Below are 19,945 nucleotides of genomic sequence, written 5' to 3'. Positions count from 1 at the left end.
TCCCAGAAACAGGGGACTGAAAGGACGGTGGGTCTTGTGAGCAAACTAAATCAGCTCTGCTCCTTCTCCACTTAACCGATGCCCTGCTGAGCTCTGAATGTCTCAAAGGAGCCCAGCAGACAAAAGGAAATGTAAAAATTTTTTTATGGTACCTATTGACTAAAACTGCCTTTTTAGCATCTGTTTCTGTAGCCTGGAGTAGTTCCTGAGAAGCTCCTGATGACAGCATGGGGGACAACCTCCAGCCCCAAATCGTATCTTGAGGGCCAGGTCACTTTATCCCGAAAGCAAAGGGAAGGGGTGCAGCAGTTGCACACAGCAGACCCCGTTACCTGCTTGCAATTGAGGAGAGGAGCAGCTGATATGGCAACTCAGGGCAGTTCACTGTTTTTCTCTTTGTCCCCATAAAAGCAGCAAGCCACTGGGTTTCGCTGCTGGCATCTCCTGTCTCTTTCTTTGGGGTGCCACGCCGTCTCTCTGCTCTCTTCCCACCCACCCCCTCCGCCCCATATTCTCTCTGTCCTTCTAAAGGACAAAATAAATTGTACTTTCATATATTTTAGTCTCTGTGTGAGAAATCTTCCTCCACCTGCGACAAGACCTACTAGCCTTTCCACCCTAACAGGGATGGTCTATGCGGCAGTGGGACAGGGGCAGGGAAGGTGGCAACCTCAGGAAAGGGACAGAGGTGTCACCAGGCTCCTGCTTCATCCTCGAAACTTAATCTCCTTTTGGGGGATATTCCCAGCGAGGTCTGGGGTCTTTGGGTTCCTAAATCTTGCTCTCAACAGTTTTCCCGACTTCTAGGGAGCATGAGGATTCTGTGACAGTCAGAGGCAGAGGAAGACGAGGAGCAGTCGGTGGCACTTGTTCGGCCTTGGTGGCATTTCACTGTGCGCCCAGTCCATAACAGAATGCATAACAGAAAAATACTTGATTTTTGAAATAATTGCATTTATTTCCATTTGTGTTGCAAAAACTAGTTTGTTCTTAATTCCCAGAACACACGTTTATAAATAATGGACATTGTAGATGTTTGGAAGAACAAATAGCAGAGTTGGAGGAATTAGGCCAATTTTTAACAACACAACTTTTTTTTGGGGGGGGGTTGCAGAAAACACTGAAGTGACCTGCACATTTGTTCAGCCAATTCTGTCCTCAGAGCTTCCACAGAAAGGGATTCTTTTGCTAAGTGAGGAAAGGGGGTGGGGTGCGCGTGGGGGTGGCCCAGGGCTGCTCCGACTGCTCTGGGTCACAAAGACATTGCCTGCCCCACGGTCTCTGGCATGGCGCCCACTGATTTCCAGAGTCACTCTCGCACATCAGGGAGTGCACAGGCCCGGAAAGTTTTAAAATACACTGTGTGATGACCCACATTTTGGAGTTTGCAGAACTGGCAGGCATTAGGTTTGATATTTAAAAAAGAGATGGATTTAGGTCCCAGAAATTTGATGAAAACATATCCCCCAGGGATCTAAGCACAGGAGCGAATAAGGCCTTTCTGCTTGGCCGGAAATAGCAGAGGGGAATAAATCAGAAGCAAAAAATAAAATTCAGAAGTAAGAGATGAAGGAGACTCTATCTGGTGGGTTATATTAAGTTGGCTTCCCCGCAACACATTGTTGACCTATTTCCTCGAGGGTTATTGTCTCTGTTTGGTTTGGGTCAGTAATTCAGGAAGTGATGTTTTTCCTTTATGGAAAAAAATAAAATAAAATAAGTGCTTTCACATCATGAAGACAGTGCTAAGTTTAATGGCTTGTCCAGTGTTTGAAGTCATTCCAGGTCCAGGTAGTGCGGTCAGCAGGGCAGCCTGTGGTTAGACCGCGTTCCTTTGAAGGAGCTGGTCCAGTAATTGCTAGAGAAACAGGGAGGCAAAGATGTCAAGTTCAGATCTGGCATCTGTGTGCCACACACATCACACTTGCTGGTGGCGAGGCCATTACCTTTTTGAAGACTTCAGCACGGAGTCTGTTACTCTGTAAGATCAACCTTTTCCTTTGTTCTTCTTTTTTCTTTTTAACCTCCGGCAAGTTATTATAAATTCTGAAAGGGATTCAGAAAACATTTTGAAGGGCAGCAGCACAGCCTGTGTCTGGTGTGGGGCGGTCTCCTGTCCTGTTGGCAGGCTCTTACACTTCAAAGGGAGGACCGCTGCAGATGGGCTTTCTTAAAGCCCTGAGACACCAAGACAAAGGGCTTCCCTGACAGTCCCCGGAACGGGGCTGCGTGGCAGGGGACAGCACCCACCTTGCCCCTGTGCTTCCCAGAGCAGTGCAACAGGCAGAGTGCCAGCAAGGGGCAAAGCTGGAGAGGCCAGTTATTTATTTAGAAGTCCCTTTTTTTTGGTCCCTCCAGTCCCTATGATATTAATAATTAACTACTTAATTATAAAGTGCAGGATTCTAAGCCTACTGCTTTGTCATTCTGATTGTAAACTTATCCCAGATACCTTTTGCCACTCGATTTTTGCCTTCTTGTGACTTAGAAAAGGAGCAGCAAATAAAGGGAAGTAGCAAGAATTATAATGCCAGAATGAAACACATACGTGTGTGTGTGTGTGCGTGTGTGTGTGTGTGTGTGTGTGTGTGTGTGTGTAACGTAACCTATTATATTTCTAAGTAAGCTGTTTCCAAATACATGCCAGGCGTAAGTATTATGTTCTTATCCTGATGCAAAATTAGAAGCTCCCAAGTTTCAAGCAAGGCCCAGGGAATCTTTCTTCTGGACTCATCTTTCCCGCCACCTAAGAGGAACCGTTGGGATACTGACACAACCACATGTCTGCTGGAACCCACCGCCACGGCGGGGTCACTGAAACCTGAGCATTTGGGCTGCTGCACACGTGGCATGCAGCTAAAATTGCTCTTTTTCATTTTCTCTCATGTTTGAAAGCCCGACAAAATCTGTTTAAGATGTTCCACTATTAAAATAAAAAGTCCAAAGTATAAAAGTAACAATGATGACAATATTAGCAGGTGACATCTTAGTTCTTGGGCACTCAGCTCGAATTGCCTGACATGAACTATTTCATTTAATTCTCACAACAGTTGGAAGAAGAATATAGTGTCCCACGGTTATATACAGAAGAAACCCAAGCTCCAGGGAGATCTGGAGGCTTGTGTAAAGTCCCGCAGCCAGATAACAGCGGGCTGGGATTTGAGCCACGGTCTGTTTGACTGTTACTAGGCGACACTGTCATCCAATCACGTAGCAAAAAACTGCTCATGAGGGCCAGGAAATGTTCATGCCTAGCACAGTGCCCGACACACTGTGAGCAACAACGTGGATTGAATTAATGCACAAATAAGTGGACACATAGCTGCCACATGCACAGGTGATTCTAGAAAGAACTGGGAGAGAACATTGCAAAGGGATAAGGAGGAAAATGGGCACGTCCCAAAGCTCCACAGTGGAAATTCCTTGAGATCCATCTAGACCTCACTTCCTGCTACTGACCCCTGAATCAGCTGGGGAGTTTAAAATAGAAACCCCTAGGTCCCAACTCTGTAGCTGCCGTTCGGTATTTTCTTAAAAGAACTTCCTAAATAAATCGTGGTCCGTCCATATAGCAGACCTCTCTGCAGACAGTCAAAACGAATGAGAAAAATATATCTTTTGACACCAAAAGGGCTCACAGACATGTTATGAAGTAGAAAAAACAAGCTCCCCAAAAATAAGGTACAGTTTGGTACCATTCATGGTTAGAAATCACGTAATTGTATACGCACAAATAAAAGTCTGTCTTAAGGCAGAGAAAGGTCTAGAAGGATATGCAAGAGGCAGGACTGGGGCTGGGAGAGTGAGTGTGGGTGGCATGGGGGAGGTGTGGACAGTCAGTCACAAGGGGACTTTAGATTTATCTCCATTGTTGGAATTTTTTAAATGAAAATGTAATTTTGAAATGTAATCTAAAACAAAAATGCAAAGACAAAAAGGCCTGGCTTGATTCTGTGGGTGAGTCGGGGCCAGGGCCCACTCGGGACACAGCCCACAGGGCAGGGTGAAAACCCAGTTGCTGAACCCACCAGAGGCTACCAGCTGGGAGAAACCAGTGGCTTGGGTGTAGCATGTGTCCCCTGCCTCCTGTGTCCTCTTAGAGCCTCAGTTTCCTCTTCGGTAACAGGGTAGGGCAACACCCTCTGAGTGCTAATGCTGCTTTGAGATCTTTTCCTCTAATTGCTTAGTTCGTGAGGCTCTGTAATGGCAGTTTTGGGTTTGGGGACTGGGAGGCGGAGATTTGGCTGAATTTTTTCACTAAATTGAAAAGAGACTGCATCTGGCACGAGGTATACGCAACTTTGCACTTCTGAAATAGCAAGTCTCAAAACCCAGCAGTCCTTTAAAACCCCCAATTAGAATGCTATGAATCAGGCCTTTAATGGGACGCCTCCCTTCTCCTCACTTTCACTTCCTTATTTACGAAGAGGCTCCCTATAGATGATCTAAGTTACCTAATTATCCTGAAGACAATATAATCACGGTAAAAGCAGGTATTTTGTGCCTGGAGTGGGCAGACAAGTATTCTTCCTATTTCAATGGCTTCTCTAAGTGCACTATCCATTTGATTTAATTATCGTAATTCCTCCCTGTGCTAGATACTTTATTATAAACTAATGACATTTTACTTGCATGAACTTGGCCAACGCCACTGAGCTATTACATTTTAGTTGGGAGGCCCAGTCTCAGAAAGAATGGCGGCCTTTGTGTGCACCAGATCGGTGAGCTTTAGTGGGAGTCTTGAATAGCAACCCGCGGAGTAGAGCAGGAAGACTGCACGGTAGCGGGGCCGCCAGAGCCTGCTGGAGCCCGAGTACCAGGAACACCGGCTTGCGGCCCCTCTGCGGCTCTGCTGGCTCCAGTGTGCCACCAGCCTCCAAGTTTGGATCCTTCAGGCCCCGCCACAGTCAAGACCCTTGAGAGAAGCAGCTTCTCTCCTCCTCATAAAGCCACCTTCTCAAAGGGGCAGTGACAAAGAGCTCCTGCCCAGGGCGACAGTGCGAGTGTGCAGAAGGGTTCCAGGTCAAAGCATGGGATCTCTCAGAGACCAATTACCAGGTCGGCCTGGAATCCCAGACCCACCACTTTCCTAAGGTCCTTCCAAGAGCAGCATTAACATTGGGAGGCACATTTTGACAACTGCACTCGTTTCAGCCAGTTTCTCAGACTTATAGCCAAAAAGGCCTCAGACCTTCAAGGTGGACCTAGAACCAGCGGCCCCACTGGACGATGGCACCTGAGTCCGACAAACCACCCCGATTCCCCTTCCCAGTTTCTTTCCATGTTAGGCAATAACCGAGTACCTTTTAGATCGCATGTGCATCTCCTTCTCTGAAATGCACCTTTCTTTGGGTTTGAACAGGTTATCTGGAAAAAAATAGAAAGAGGATTGACTTCAGAAGGTACAGAATGTTGCATACTTCTCAAGGAACACTGTGGTGCATTTAGTACATACTCTGCTATTGATCCTTAATCTAAGCCATGCCCTGTTAGAAATACTGCAGGACTCAGCAGAGACTGGTGCATCGTAAGTGGTTGTATTGACATTGACCAACCCACAGGGTTGGTCTTAATGATAAATAAGTATAATGATAAATGATATATGATATAATGATAAATGATAAATGATAAAGTATAATGATAAATGATAAATGAAGTATAATATTAACATCTAACCTATTATGTTTTATGGACAGTGACTTCTTCAAATGCTTTCTTTAGCAACAGAGAGTCATAGTTTTCTAAGGAAAGTGCCAGAACATAAGGTCATCCCACCTACAGAAAAATCCCTGTACTAGTGTTTTGAGGCCTCTAAGGAGAAGGAAATCTCCTAGTGAGCCCTAGAGCATTTCGTGAGAGAATAGTTTCACTGGCGTCTAGAGCCCTCCATCAAGGCTGCTCGGCTTCTGCAAGATGAAGGTCACCTTGTCCCCTTCCTGGTGTCGGGAAAGGTAACAGACAACAACGTAACAGTCATGTGCACTGAGTATCCTTTGACTGAGAGAGCACACAGAGGCTGAAAACCACCATGAGACTAGAATGCTTTTCACTGTAAGCACACACCACTAGTCATAATCTCATCTACAGATGGCACACGTAAAACTGGTACGTGTTAAAAACTGCGTACACCCTTTGGTAATAGCTGAAAAGGAGGCTTTAGCAATAACTCTGAAATTTCCAAGAGACTCTCAGCTCTAGAGCAACCAGGCCTCGGCACAGGAGACGCTCCGGGGTGCGTGCTGCACGGGCTGTGTTGGAACGGCTGCCCCGGTTTCTGAAACACCTGGACGGTGACCAGCTCGCTCAGCAGAAGCAGATGGGGACCTCGGCTTCCTTGCCAAGCATCATAATATGGGAGTGGGTTCCCTCGATCCTCAACCAAGACCCGGGTGTGTTTCTATTTATCTCCTCCCCACCCCCGGGGCCATCCCCCCTTCTCACGGACCCAGTGCCACAATCAAAGACTTCTTAAGCTTGAGCATATGCCCAAATTTCCAGGAATATCTGAGAAGGTAGGATTGAGACAGGGCTACTACGAAATCCCTTCCCCTCTGGAGAAATATAACACAGCTACTGATTTACAATACAGGAAGCAACGCAGTGGCTGAGTTTGTCTTCTATCTAGTTGTCGAGTCATAAAAGGAAAGAATGTGGCACCATCCCTGAACTCCAAAGACAAGATTCAAAGGAGAAATGGGAAAAAGGAAAGAGAAATTGGAATATGTCCAACTGAGGGGAAATGTCACCGGTGTTCGGAAAGTTCTAGGGCCATGAGAATGGCAAGAAGAAGATGTCACCAAGGAGACCGCGTTGGGCCAAGATGCCTCCCGGAGGCCAGCCCTGCCAGGGAGGCCGGAGCCAACAGCCTCGGGAAACTCCCAGTGGCATTTCCAAAAACAGGGATCATGAGCCGCAGTCAGTCAGGGTCCGGGGCGAGCAAGATGTGAGTGCTTGGAGACTCCCACTCATACAGGGGACAGAAACTTCATGCGGAGAATTAGACTCGAGTCCTGACTGGCATTTCTCACCAGCGGCTGAAGGTCAGGGTGAGGCAGTGTAGACAGAGGAATGGTACCCTGAGGGGGTAAAACCATTACAAGTTACATTTGCAAGATTTTGATCATCTCACTTCAGTGATATGTGGTCTACTCTGGGAAATTAGATTTTTCCCCCCAGTTTGTTTCTTTAGAGCACCTGATACCACAATTAAGCTTTGGTTTTATTTCCAAGAGAAAACAAAAGCACATGTGAGCTATTCGACACCTCCACTGTTCTGTCTTCTGAACTCTTCGTTCAGTCCTGCTGTGCCAGCGCAGGACTTTACATTCCGGGCCCAGCAGCCCACGTTAGGTGACAAACAAACAGGTCTGTATCCAAGCGGAGCTGCCCAGCTGATGGGCTCAACCCCCCGCCTTGGGGAAGTGTTTGCATGTTGGTTGCTGCTGACTTTGAGTTTTCATAACATCCCCGAGAGCATGCGATGAATAGCAGGGGCTTTCCTACCCTGGAGGAAAGAGACAGAGGGAGTGGTTTGCAATCGAGCAAGTGCATCGCCAACGGCTCCCAGCCTCGCCAGAGAGCAGAGAACATACCTGCGCTGAAGGGCTTTGGGATTAATATTTTGAAGGAGGAAGCAGCCAAGGAGGGGGAGGGGGCAGCACTGCACACCTGAGTGGCCAGCATTATGATTTATTAATATATTACAGTAACACTGCTAGCAGTAATGGGAAGCCTCCATACGTGACCACAATTAATCCTCATAGTGACCCTGCGATGTGCTCGTGGTGTTTTGCCTGTTAGCGTTGAGGTCACTGAAGTTCAAAAGGGCAGAGCGTTCACCGCTCAGGTTCACAGGTAAATTCAATCACACAGTGGATGAGTGAGCGGCAATGCTGGGCTTCAGCCTGCATCAGCCCGGCAGGGGCCACTCGTGCTCTTGACCTCAGAACACTGCCACCAACTCGTGGTCACAGAGTCTGTATTTTGGGAGCCCTGAACAAGTGCTCCTTCATTTCCCATGAGACCAAACCAAAACTTGTTTCTCTTATATTCCTTGTTTGTACATTTAGAGAGCAGTTACTATGTTGCCAGGGGATGCTCAGAGGGAAACATAATCTGTAAGATCATCCCTTCATGAGATTTCGCTTGTTGAGGGAGGGGCTGGCCAATTAACAAACTGGCCACAAAGTATCCGGCAAGTGCTCTGACGAAAATGAAACACTGCCTCATGGTAAAGGGGACCAAGGTGGCAAGAAGACCCCCCGGGGGAGGAGATCTTTACTCCAAGACCTGGATGATGGCAGGAGCCTGCCACGGGAGGGTCTGGGAGAAGGGAACAGTGAGCTCCCGCGGCAGGAACTGAAAGAGGGTCATCGTCATCGCAGCTGTCGTGGGAGGGAGGGAGGGGGCTGCAGAGGTGGGAGCTCAGACTACTGTGCTTGTCCACCCAGGTGACACCTTGCAGCCAACATGGGGATTTTGACAAAGATTTCTGTGCACAGGCATTAGGATCCCAACCAGAATCTCTAGATGGTTCCAACGTGTACCAGAACCGGAACCATCCATGTTGGGTTTTGCAACCCTGTCTAAGGAGCTTTGCAAGCCTATTAAGGAGTTTGCCTCCCGAGCAAGCGAGACGGAATGCTATGCTTTTATCTCCTCAGTGCTGGGCAGTGGAGACAACAGAGATAAATGGCCCAAGGGCTCAGAGCCCAGGGTGAGAGTGGATAAACAAGGCCTTTCAGTGCCAAGACCAAAAGTCTGCACAAGGAGAAGGCAGGCCTTATGAAGGAGGGGTCAGGCCCCCAGGGAAGAGAGGGACCTGGGAAGGCTCAGCGACAGAAGATGGCAGAGCTGAGCTGCGAAAGAGAGAGAGATGTTCCCCGATAGCCAGCAGGAGGTTGAGGGTGGGGAAAAGGGTGGTCCCAGGGCCACATGGGCCTGCCTACAGCAAGAAGAGCACTTTTTCATGGTTCTCAAAATACAGATTCTGCAACCATGAGCTGGTGACAGTGTTTTGAGGTCAAGAGCATGAGTGGCCCCCGCTGGGCTGATGTGGCCCAGAGCCCAGCTCTTCAAGGACATGGACAGCATGACTCATGGGGTTTCGTTTCCTGGGCTGGAACCCCAACCTGCATGAGCTTTGTTCCAAAATACAGTGAAATTCCATCTGTAAGTTCCCTTTTAATGGAAATTATGCCTTTATAAAATTAAAGTGACTGGTGAGAACAATTTTTAGCCTGCTTATGGGTCTCTTATAGATTTTCCTTGAAGCTTCATGGATTCCAATTCCAGGATAGAGAGGAAAGCGGCTGCAGTTGGATTGACCTCCAATTATCATTCGAATAGAGAAGTTACCCTTCCCCTCCATAAAATTACTAAGGTAAATTGCCCATTTCTGTATTTCTGGAAAATACTTTTCTCCTCCCCCAACGAATGTCTTTTGCATCTGGCTCATTATTGGATCCAAACCACAGTGCCTGTTGCTAATTTAATTTGGCGAGGCCGGGCTTCCTTAAACCCCGGCCTGTTTCACAGTCAGCAACCAACCAGGTACGAAGATTTTGGTGCTTCTAAGGCTGCTCTACACTAAGCCTGTCTACTAAACCTAACTTCCGACATCCCATTAATCTCTATAAACATGTGCAGGTATCTATTACAATCCCCACATCAAAGATGTGCACACGCTCGTTCACATGCACAAGACAGGTGGCTTCAACGTTCAGACCACTGGCGGTGTCACCAGAAGGCAGCAAGGATCGCCCTGCCGCCAGCATGCTTGGCTGTTTGTGAGGCTGGGGCTATTTCCCCTTCATGCAAAGCTCGCATCCACAGCTCTGATTCAAAGCTTCATTTTCCCTATTGAACAAGCAATCTAAATGATAATCAAGTTCACACGATTTATTAGGACAATGTGCTCCCAGAAGCCTATTTTCTGCAGTCACTGTGAGCGCTTTGAAGAATGTTTCAGACATTTGCTTCCTCTGTCTTAGAAACACCGAAAACAAGAGCTGCCTGTTGGAGAGAATTCAGCAGGGAGCCAACTAGCCAGCCTGGAGTGTGGACGCCACATCAGCACCTCCTTGAATCTTCTGTTAAACACTGGGCCTCTGCAAAGAAATGGAAACGGGGTGTGTTTGGGGAACCCCGGCGTGCGAGTATTCTAAGATCACAAGGCTGTTCATTATGCCAGTTTCAAAGCCACTGAGCAGCTGGCTGTCCTGCCCCTGGAGTAATTACATCACGGTTTTCAAGGTTTAAACCCAGTTGCTTGCACGTCATTTCTATTCAGCTCATCACGGTGGAACCTCTAATTTGCTTGGTGTCGGCAACAGAGGAGTAGTCTACCTGGAACATCTCAGCCCTCTGGAAATGAGACAGTACACGTTACACTGCGAGAGGTGAGCTAAAGACTTGCAGGTTGTTTGGCTTTGAAGTGCTCTTGTGATGATCAAATCTTGTGCTGGATAAACATTCTCATTTTTCTAAAATCACTTCTAGTCTTCTGCTGCAGAATGGCAGTCGCGCCCGGTGGGCAGCTGGCTGCAGGGCCCGAGCCTGTGAGCGGAAGCCGCACAGATGCTGGCATTGACGTGAGAATGATGCTGTGGGCCAGTTACCACCCAGGCGGCGAGAGATGCCCACGTCGCAGTTTGGACACACGAGGCTCTCTGACCCTTCTGATGAAGGACTATGAAATTAAAAAATAAGAAATAGACAAGAGGGCCTCTGGAAATATCTACTTCCTTTTGCATACTGATTTTGAGAAACAAGGTGTGAAGGGCTCCTGGCCAGGGAAGTGTGAATCGTTCACTTCCCGGAGAGCTCTGCTCCTGCACACAGACTTACCCCTGAGCTTGGGACAGGGTCACCACCTAGCGACAGGTGCTAGGGAGCTATTGGATGGATTTGGTGAAGGGCCTGCCCTTTGGGGGGGCTGGTGATGAGACTCCCTACCCATGAATACTGTGCATGAGCCTCCTGCACACCTCCCCACGAGAGAACCCTCGATGATACCTGGGCAGGAGAGGCCTGGAGACCAGAACTCTGGCTCCTCTAACTGGTGGGCCCAGACCCCTAGTCATACATGTCTATGAAAAACATTTTTTGGAGAACAAGAGAGTCTTGACGCACTCCCTGGCCCCATGCTGCTCTGCCTCTTGGGCCCAAGAGCACTGTCATAGTGCCCTCGGTTCTCAACTCCCTCGGGGGCTCCTCCCCTGCGATTCTAGAGTGGGCTTATGGCTGTCCTCCTGGCCCACTCTCCCAAGTGGCACATGCACCCCCTAGGGGACAGGGAGCCTCTTCTCCACCTGCCTCTTCCTCTCCAGACCCAACGCCCCTGCTTGTTCCCATTTGTGCTCCATCCCCACGGCCAAAAGACACCAAGTGCTTCGTATTTCTATTTACTGGCTGGTTACTCCTCCGGAGATCCAGCAAGGAACACTCGGGTCCAAGGATCTCTGTTAGCTCCTCATAAAAGCCACAGGGATTACCTCGGGCTGCCGGTCCTGCCAAGGACCCATGAACAACAAGCTCCACCTGTGTGAATTTAGTTCGCCCCATTGTCCCCATTGTCGGCAGGATCAGAGACTCTCAAGCTAAACCAGATCCCTACCTGAGACCAGAAACTCACATCATGAACCCCAGTTAAGGGCTCCTGTCAGTTGCCTAAAACATGTGTTTCCCCCAGGGGAGCTTGGCAGTGGCTGGCAAAGTGATAGAGTATTTTCTGCAATGAGCAGACTAAATTGCAGGCAAACCAGCTGCAAAAGGAACAGCTTCACTCAGACTCTAGGATTTAATGATTGCAATTCTTAATGACCTTGCTAAATATGACAAGAAATTCCTAATTTCTTTCTGCTTACAAAAAATAAGAGCATTAGTAAATTAAATATTATGCTTTTGTGATGTATACATATGGATTCCTTTGGCTTACCTGGTGTAACATGGTAAAGTTGTCTAAAGACTTGGGGTCACCCTGGGACTCTGCTCTGTGCTACGTGCTCTGGGACAAGCTACTTGAGCTCCCCAAGGTTTGGATCCTCTGCTCAGTGGGGACGGAATCTGCTTTAAGATCCTTGGAAGGACTTGTGGGATGACTTGAATAAAACTGCTCTGTGAACTATGAAGACGCTGACGGCAAGGCTGACTGCCCCCATTCCCCAGGCATCCCCTCCGCACCTGGCTCCCAGCCCTGCAGTGCGTGTTTCAGTTCATCCCTACAACACCCCACCCACGCAGGTCTTCTCTCCTCTCTACAGCTGAGGAACTCGGGGAAGGGGGGTGTCTTGTGGTTAAGCAACTTACCTCCAGTCTCAACTCGAGTAAGCAGGTAGGAGACCCGAGAGTTGAGTACTGGTGAAACCAAAGGGAATTTTATTCTCTGCAGAAGACACAAGGCTGTGGTTCTCCAAGTGGGGCTTATGTTTCCCCACAAAGGCCAACACCTGTGCGGCCTCCACTTGCCTTCCAATCCCTGAACCGGCAGCGGCAGCCTCACCTGAGAACTTGTTGCAAATCCAAACTCTCAGTCCCTACATCAGGTCATCTGAACGGGCAGTTCTAGGGCTAGGCTAGTGGTTTGTGTCTGCCCAAGCCCTCCAGGCGACCCTCATGCTTGCTGAGGTTCGAGGACCACCTGTTACCCCAATAGAATGGACGCACAAGAGTGATGAGGAAAATCACCAAGTGTCTACATGGATTTCAAGGCTTTGAGGAAGGGTGACCCGATATGCTATAGGCTGCCCAGTTAAATTTGCATTTCATATAAATAATGAAATGTTTTTCAGTATGAGTATGTCCCAAGTATTGCATGGGACATATTTACGCTAAAAATTTATTTGTTGTGGATCTGAAATGCAAATCTGACTGGCAGCCTATATTTTCACTAGATAAATCTGGCAAGCTGCTTAGCGTGTTTAGAGCCATCCAGGCCGTGGCAACAGCCAGGCCCCCAGCTGCGGAGTCCGTCACGGCACTGTCTGGAGCAGCTGCAGGGACGGCGGTGCTGGGAAGGCAAGCCCCCACGCTCGTCACGCGGCCGGCTCTCCGGAGTTTATTGCTTCTTCCTGCCATTTTCTCAGCTCAATGGCATGGATGAGCCATCCCCCTCCGATCTCTTCTCTGTGGTTATTTCACATTGTAACATCTGTGACGACTTTCCAAAGGGAACATGACTGCCTCCTCTTTTTCCAGAGGACTCTGTGCTGGGCACCGGCACGATGTGGTGTCGCAGATGTCAGGGAGACAGCTCCAGGCAGGGCTTGTTGTCAGGAAAGCTTCCAGCGAGACAAATCCAGTCACAGATGGAAATCTGCACCGTTTACCACTGCCCGGAGGGGGCCCAGGACATTTTCTGGCATTGCTAGACCATAGGGATGCAGGTATGAGACGAAGACCACTGTCCCACAGTCCCAGATTTCTATGGAAATTGGTAAATTGAAGCTCCAGTTTGGGGTTTCTTTAGCAAAGCACTGTAGATTCCTCAAGCATTGTTTCCAAAGGGGACTCCCAAGAGTTCGATGAAAGCATTCCAAGGTCAAAGAAATTTAGGAAAAACAGTATTAAATAAATTTAAATGGTTTTCTTTGTTACAGGACTTATCAGTGCCTTTAACATGTACTGGGCATTGAAAACTGCCAAGGAATAACGAATACAAAGAATAACATATTTTTCAAAGGAATCTAAAGGGATCGGTTCTCTTCTGAAATGAATTGTGAGTAGTGCTCAGCTACAGAATACTGGGAAGAAGAGTAAGACCAACTACAGGACAATGACAGTTATAATTCTCAGTTTTCATAATTATTTGTCCCCATTGGATAGGATGTTATATGTTTTATATGTGCATGTATCTATCCGTATGTGTGTAGGTATATATATGTACATAACACATATATATGCTTTTATATATAAAATCTGGCATACTTTCTTTACATTTTCTTAAAAATATACACATGCCATTACCAAGACAGCAGTGGAGGGTACAAATACCTGGGTACCTGTGTCACCATTTCCCCGGACCCTAGAGAGCTGTAGTCTCTTCATCTGTACCTGTGCTTCAGACCCTCACTCCATGGCCACTCCATTGGTGCCATGCATTGCACGCCAGGCTCACCATCACCACAAATACACCTGTAAGATAGACCCAGTGCCAAGAGGTATCCCCTTGGCCATGATATCCCTGGTAGGAGTAAAAGAAAAGAGGAAGACTGCAGTAGCCTTTGCTATAGAGCACCTTAACAAACCCTCACTACGGTCATGGGCACCTACAGCCTGGGCCACTGTGGTCACCTGCAATCTTTGCCAATGACAACCTTAGCTGGCAGAGCTACACAGAAACTATGCCAGCGTACCCTCACTAGAGCCAGAACTGCCACACCCCGCCAAGCCAATGTTACAGCACCCATTTGAAAGGGGCAATCCTCCCCCCAACATTGAAACCAGTCCATAAAGTCTGGAAAAGGAGACCATCAATGTGCAGACGTCAACGCAAGGCAACAAGGAGCATAGGAAAAAAGCAAAAGAAACATACCACCACCGGAAGAATGCAATGATTGTCTAGAAATGAACCCCAAAGAAATAGAAACGTATAAATTCCCTAACAAAGAATTTATAATAAAAAGGAATCTCAGTCAACTACAAGAGAAAGAGAAACAATTCCATGAAATCAGGAAAACAATACTGAATAAAATGAGAAGTTTAACAGAGAGACTGAAATCATTAAAAAGAACCAAATAGACATTCTAGAGCTGAAGAATATAAGAAAATGAAATTTAAAATGTAACAAATGGCATCAAAGGCCAAATTAATCAAGCAGAAGAAAGAAACTGTGAATTTAAAGATGGTTTACTTTAAAATATCTAGTCAAACAAAAAGGAATGAAAAGACATGAAGAAAGGCTACAGGATTTATGAAACAGCATCAAAAGAGCTAGTTTTTGCATTATAGGAGTTTAACAAGGAAAAGAGAAAGGGACAGAAAGCTTATTTAAAGAAAAAAAATTGTTATTTTTATCTGGGAAAGATAAAAATATCCAGGTACAGGAAGCTCAAAGGTCTCCCATCAGATTCAACCCAAAGAAGATGACACCAAAATATACTATAATCAAACTGTCAAAAATCAAAGACAAAGAGAGAATTTTAAAAGCAGCAAAAGAAAAGAAGATCCTCACATACAAGGAGAACCCATAGTCTATCAGCAGATTTCTCAGCAGAACCTTTGCAGGCCAGCAGACAGTCGGATGACATATGTAAAGTGCTGAAGAAGAAATAAAAAAACAGTCAATCAAAAATGCTTTACCTAGTAAAGCCATCCTTCAGAAATGAGACATAAAGGCTGCCAGGAAAAAAAAAAAAAAAGCTAAGGGAGTTCATCACTACTCTACCTGATTTATAAGAAATGCTAAAGAAAGTTCTTTAAGCTGTAACAAAATGATGCTAATTAGTAACATAGAAACATATGAAAGTATAAAACTCATTGGTAAGAGTAAGTACATAGTCAAATTCAGAATACTCACACACTAATGTGTGTAAATCACTTATACCTCTGATAGAAAGGTTAAGACACAAAATAATCGAAAACACCTACAGCTACAATAATTTGAAAACAGAAACACGATATAAAGATATGTAAATTTTGCCATTAAAAACATAAAACATGGAGGGAAGAAATAAAAGCGAGTTTTTATATGTGTCAAAGTTAAGTTGTTATTGGCTTAAAATAGCCTGTCATAAGTATAAGGTGTTTTATGTAAGCCCCAAAATAAACACCTTACAAAAACTATAGTTAACCGGCTGAACGAATAAAAAGAAACAAGACCCAATTATATGCTGCTCACAGAGGGTTTGCTTCACTTTGAAGGCCACACACACATACACTGAGAGTGAAGGGATGGGAAAATACCCCCAGTAAGTGAAAATCCAAAGGCAGCAGAGATAGCTATACTCATATCAGACAAAACAGACTTGAAGTCAAAAATCTGTAAAAAGAGACAAGGTCATAATATAATAATAAAGGGGCCAATTCATCAAGAGGATATAACAGTTATAAATATATATGCATCCAATATTGGAGGACCTAAATGTATAAAGCAAATAATAGATCTGAAGGGAGAGATAGACAGCAATACAATAATAGTAGAAGCCTTCAATATCTCATTTTAAACAATGGATACATCATCCAGACAGAAAATCATTACAGAAATATTGGACTTGAACTACACTTTAGACCAAATGGACCTAGCAGACATTTACAGAGCATTCCATCAAATAGCAACAGAATACACATTTTTCTCAAGTACATTCAGAACATTCACCAGGAGAGATCATACGTTAGGCCAAAATCCCAGTCTTAACAAATGTAAAAAGACTGAAATCACACCACGCGTCTTTTCCAACCACATGGTATGAAACTAGAAATCAGTAAAAAGAGGAATTCTATAAAACTCGCAAATATGTGGAAATTATACAACGCACTCCTAATCAATAGATCAAAGAAGAAATCAAAAAAAGAAGTTTAAAAAAAATCTCCAAAATAAACAAAATGGAAACAAAACATACCAAAACTTATGGGATGCACTAAAAGCAGTTCTAGCAGAGTTTATAGCAATAAATGCCTACATTTAAAAAGAAGAAAGATGTCAAACAACCTAATGCTACATCTCAAGGATCTAGAAAAACAAGAACAAACTTAGCTCAAAGTTAGTAGAAGAAGGGAAATAACAAAGTTCAGGGAAGAAATAAATAGAGACTAGATTTACAATAGAAAAAAAATCAGTAAAGCTAAAATAGGTTAAGCAAAATTGGCAAATCTTTAGCTAGACTGAGAAAAAGAGAGAAGACAAATATAATCAGAAATGAAAGAGGAAACATTAAAACTGATACCACAGAAATACAAAGGAAAGAAGAAAGAATTAGTGAGCCTGAAGACAGGCTATTTGAAAATACACAGTGAGAAGAGAAAAAAGAAAAAAAGAATGAAAAAGAATGAAGCACACCTACATGATCTAGAAAATAGACTCAAAAGGGTAAATCTGAGTGTCATTGGCCTTAAAGAGGAGGTAGAGAGAGACAGACAGACAGACAGATAGACACTAAGGTAGAAAGTTTATTAAAAGAAATAATAACAAAGAGCATTCCAAACCTAGAGAAAAATGTCAATATTAGGGTACAATCATAGAAGATCATGGAACACCAAGCAAATTTAACTCAAACAAGACTACATCAAGGCATTTAATAATCAAGCTCCCAAAGGTCACAGATGAAGAAAAGACCCCAAGGAAGGTAAGAAAATAGAAATAACCCTAGAATATTATATCCTACAAAAATATCCTTCAAATATGAAGGAGAAATAAAGACTTCCCCAGACAAACAAAAGCTGAGGAATTTCATCAACACCAGACCTGTTCTATAAGAAATGCTGAAAGGAGTTCTTCAATTTGAAAGAAAAGGACATTAATGAACAATCATCTGAAGGTATACAACTTGCTGGTAATGTTAATACATAAATATAGGATACTCTATTGCTATAATTGCAATATATAAACCACTCAGACCTTGAATAGGAAAACTAAAAGACAAACCTATTAAAAGTAACTACAACAAATTTTTGAGAGATTGGTAGTATCAAAAGATATGGATAGAAACAACAAAATGTTAAAAACTGGAGAGATGGGGAATGTAGTTAAAGTGTAGAATTTCTGTTAGATTTCTCTTTGCTTGTTTATTTGTTTGTAAAGCAGAGTTGTCATATGTTTAAAATGATTATAAAATGTGTTTTGCAAACCTCGCTGTAATAACCTCAAATCAAAAACCTGCAACAGATACACAAAATATGAAAAGCAAGAAATTAAAACACACTACCAGGGAAAAATCACTCTTAACAAAGGAAGGCAGGAAGGAAGAGAGGATCACAAAATGGCCAGAAATCAAATAACAACATGGCAAGAGTAAGTCCTTACCTATCAATAATTACATTGAATGTGAATGGACTAAACTCTCCAATCAAGGCTGAATGGATAAAAAAACAAGAGCCAACATGTGCTGTCTGCAGGAAATCCACTTCACCTATAAAGACACCCATAGACTGAAAATAAAGAGATGGAAAAAGATATTCTATGCAAATAGAAACCAGAAAATGAAGAGGAGTAGCTATATTTCTATAAGATACAGTAGATTTCAAGACAAAAACTGTAGAAGGAGAAAAAGAAGGTCATTATGTAATGATAGGGGTCAATTAAGCAAGAAGATGTAACAATTCTAAATATATATGCACCCAGCACTGGAGGACACAGATATATAAAGCAAATATTCTAAGAGCTAAAGAGAGAGAGAGCAACTCTAATACTATAATTACTGGAGACCTCAACACTTTACTTTCAACACTGAAGAGATCATCTAGAAAGAAAATCAACAAAGAAACATTGGACTTAATCCATCCTACAGACCAAATGGATCTAGTAGATATGTACAAAATGTTTCATCCATCAGCTACAGAATACATCATCTTCTCCTGAGTTCATGCATCATCTCAAAAATAGAACATATGTTAGCCCACAAAACAAGTTTTAAAAAATTCAAAAAAGTTGAAATCATACCAAGTATTTTCTCTGATCACAATGAACTAAAACTAGAAATTAATAACAAGAGGAACACTGGAAAATGTACAAATACATGGAAATTAAACAACATGCCCCAAAATGACCAGTGGGCCTATGAAAAGATTAAGAAGGAAATTTTTAAAAATTCTCAAAATAAATGTAAATGAAAACACAACATATCAAAAACTAGGAGATACAAAAAAAGCGGTAATAAGAAGAAAGTTTATAGCAATAAGTGTCTACCTCAAAAAAGTAGAAAAGCTTAAAATGTTAATAAACAACCCAATGAAGCATAGCAAAGAACTGAAAAACAAGAGCAAACCAAACCCCAAATTACCATTTCTACACTGTCTTGTTACATGTGATGAAAAATGGATTCTTTTTGACAATCGCAAGCATTTGCACAATGGTTGCATAAAAATGAAGTCCTGAAATACAGTCAAAAACCAAATATTCATCAAAAAAAGCTAATGGTGTCTGTTTGGTGGTCCAGTGCCGGTATTATCCACCACAGCTTCATGAAACCTGGTCAATCGATTACAGCGGATGTCTACTGCATCCAGTTGGATGAAATGATGAGGGTGCTTGTGATTAAGCAGCCGAGAGAGATTGGGCAAAAGAGACAGGTCAATTTTCTTGCAAGACAATGCTCAACCACATGTCATACAAATGATGCTGCTCAAACTACAGGGGCTGGACTTGGAAACTTTCCGTCACCCACCACATTCACCAGACCTTGCACCAACTGACTACCACTTCTTCAGGCTTTGGACCACTTCTTGTAGGTAAAAACAGTCTATTCTCAACAAGCTGTGGAAAACGCCTGTCATGATTCATCACCGCTGGCTCTCCAGGCTTCTTCACTACTGGCATAAACAAGCTATTATTAAGATGGAAAAACCGTGTCGATAGTTTAGGTGCATGCTTTAATTGCACTGCTTCTTGATTGAAATCTAATAAACTAAACTTTTAAATTTGCAATCAGATATTTCATATTTAATGACATAATAGTAAAAGAAAAGAGATAATAAAAATCAGAGCAAAAATAAATGAAATTGAAATCAAAAGGATCCCCAAAAATCAATGAAACAAAAAGTTGGTTTTTGAAAAGATAGACAAAATTGACACACCTTTAGCCAAACTAAGAAACAAAAAAATAGAATACCCAAATAAATAAAGTCAGAGATGAAAAAGGAGACACTATAGCTGATACTGCAGAAATTCAAAGGATCCTTAGAGACTACTATGAGCAACTATATACCAATAAAGTTGAAAACTTAGAAGAAATGGAAATGTAAACTAGTATATCCATTATGGAAAATAGTATGGAGATTCCTCAAGAAATTA

General features: G+C 44.0%; 1 protein-coding gene across 4 annotated transcripts in view; it reads right to left on the bottom strand.

Annotated features, from left to right (window-relative positions):
• Positions 1-1,738: 1,738 nt before the first annotated feature.
• C14H10orf90 (chromosome 14 C10orf90 homolog) overlaps positions 1,739-19,945 on the bottom strand; it is a 203,345-nt gene continuing 185,138 nt past the window's right edge. For all 4 annotated transcript variants that reach the window (XM_076009708.1, XM_012781379.3, XM_076009710.1 and 1 more), the window contains 3 exons: positions 5,304-5,367; positions 1,947-2,046; positions 1,739-1,858 (listed from right to left, as the gene is read on the bottom strand). In XM_076009708.1, coding sequence (XP_075865823.1) covers positions 1,820-1,858; positions 1,947-2,046; positions 5,304-5,367 — 203 coding nt within the window. In that variant the 3' untranslated portion in view covers positions 1,739-1,819. The remainder of the gene's footprint in view (positions 1,859-1,946; positions 2,047-5,303; positions 5,368-19,945) is intronic.

The sequence above is a fragment of the Microcebus murinus genome, chromosome 14, assembly GCF_040939455.1.
Source record: "Microcebus murinus isolate Inina chromosome 14, M.murinus_Inina_mat1.0, whole genome shotgun sequence".
In the NCBI taxonomy this organism is placed as follows: domain Eukaryota; kingdom Metazoa; phylum Chordata; class Mammalia; order Primates; family Cheirogaleidae; genus Microcebus; species Microcebus murinus.
The sequence above is the reverse complement of the archived record's forward strand: the minus strand, read 5'-3'. Positions and strand labels throughout refer to the sequence as shown.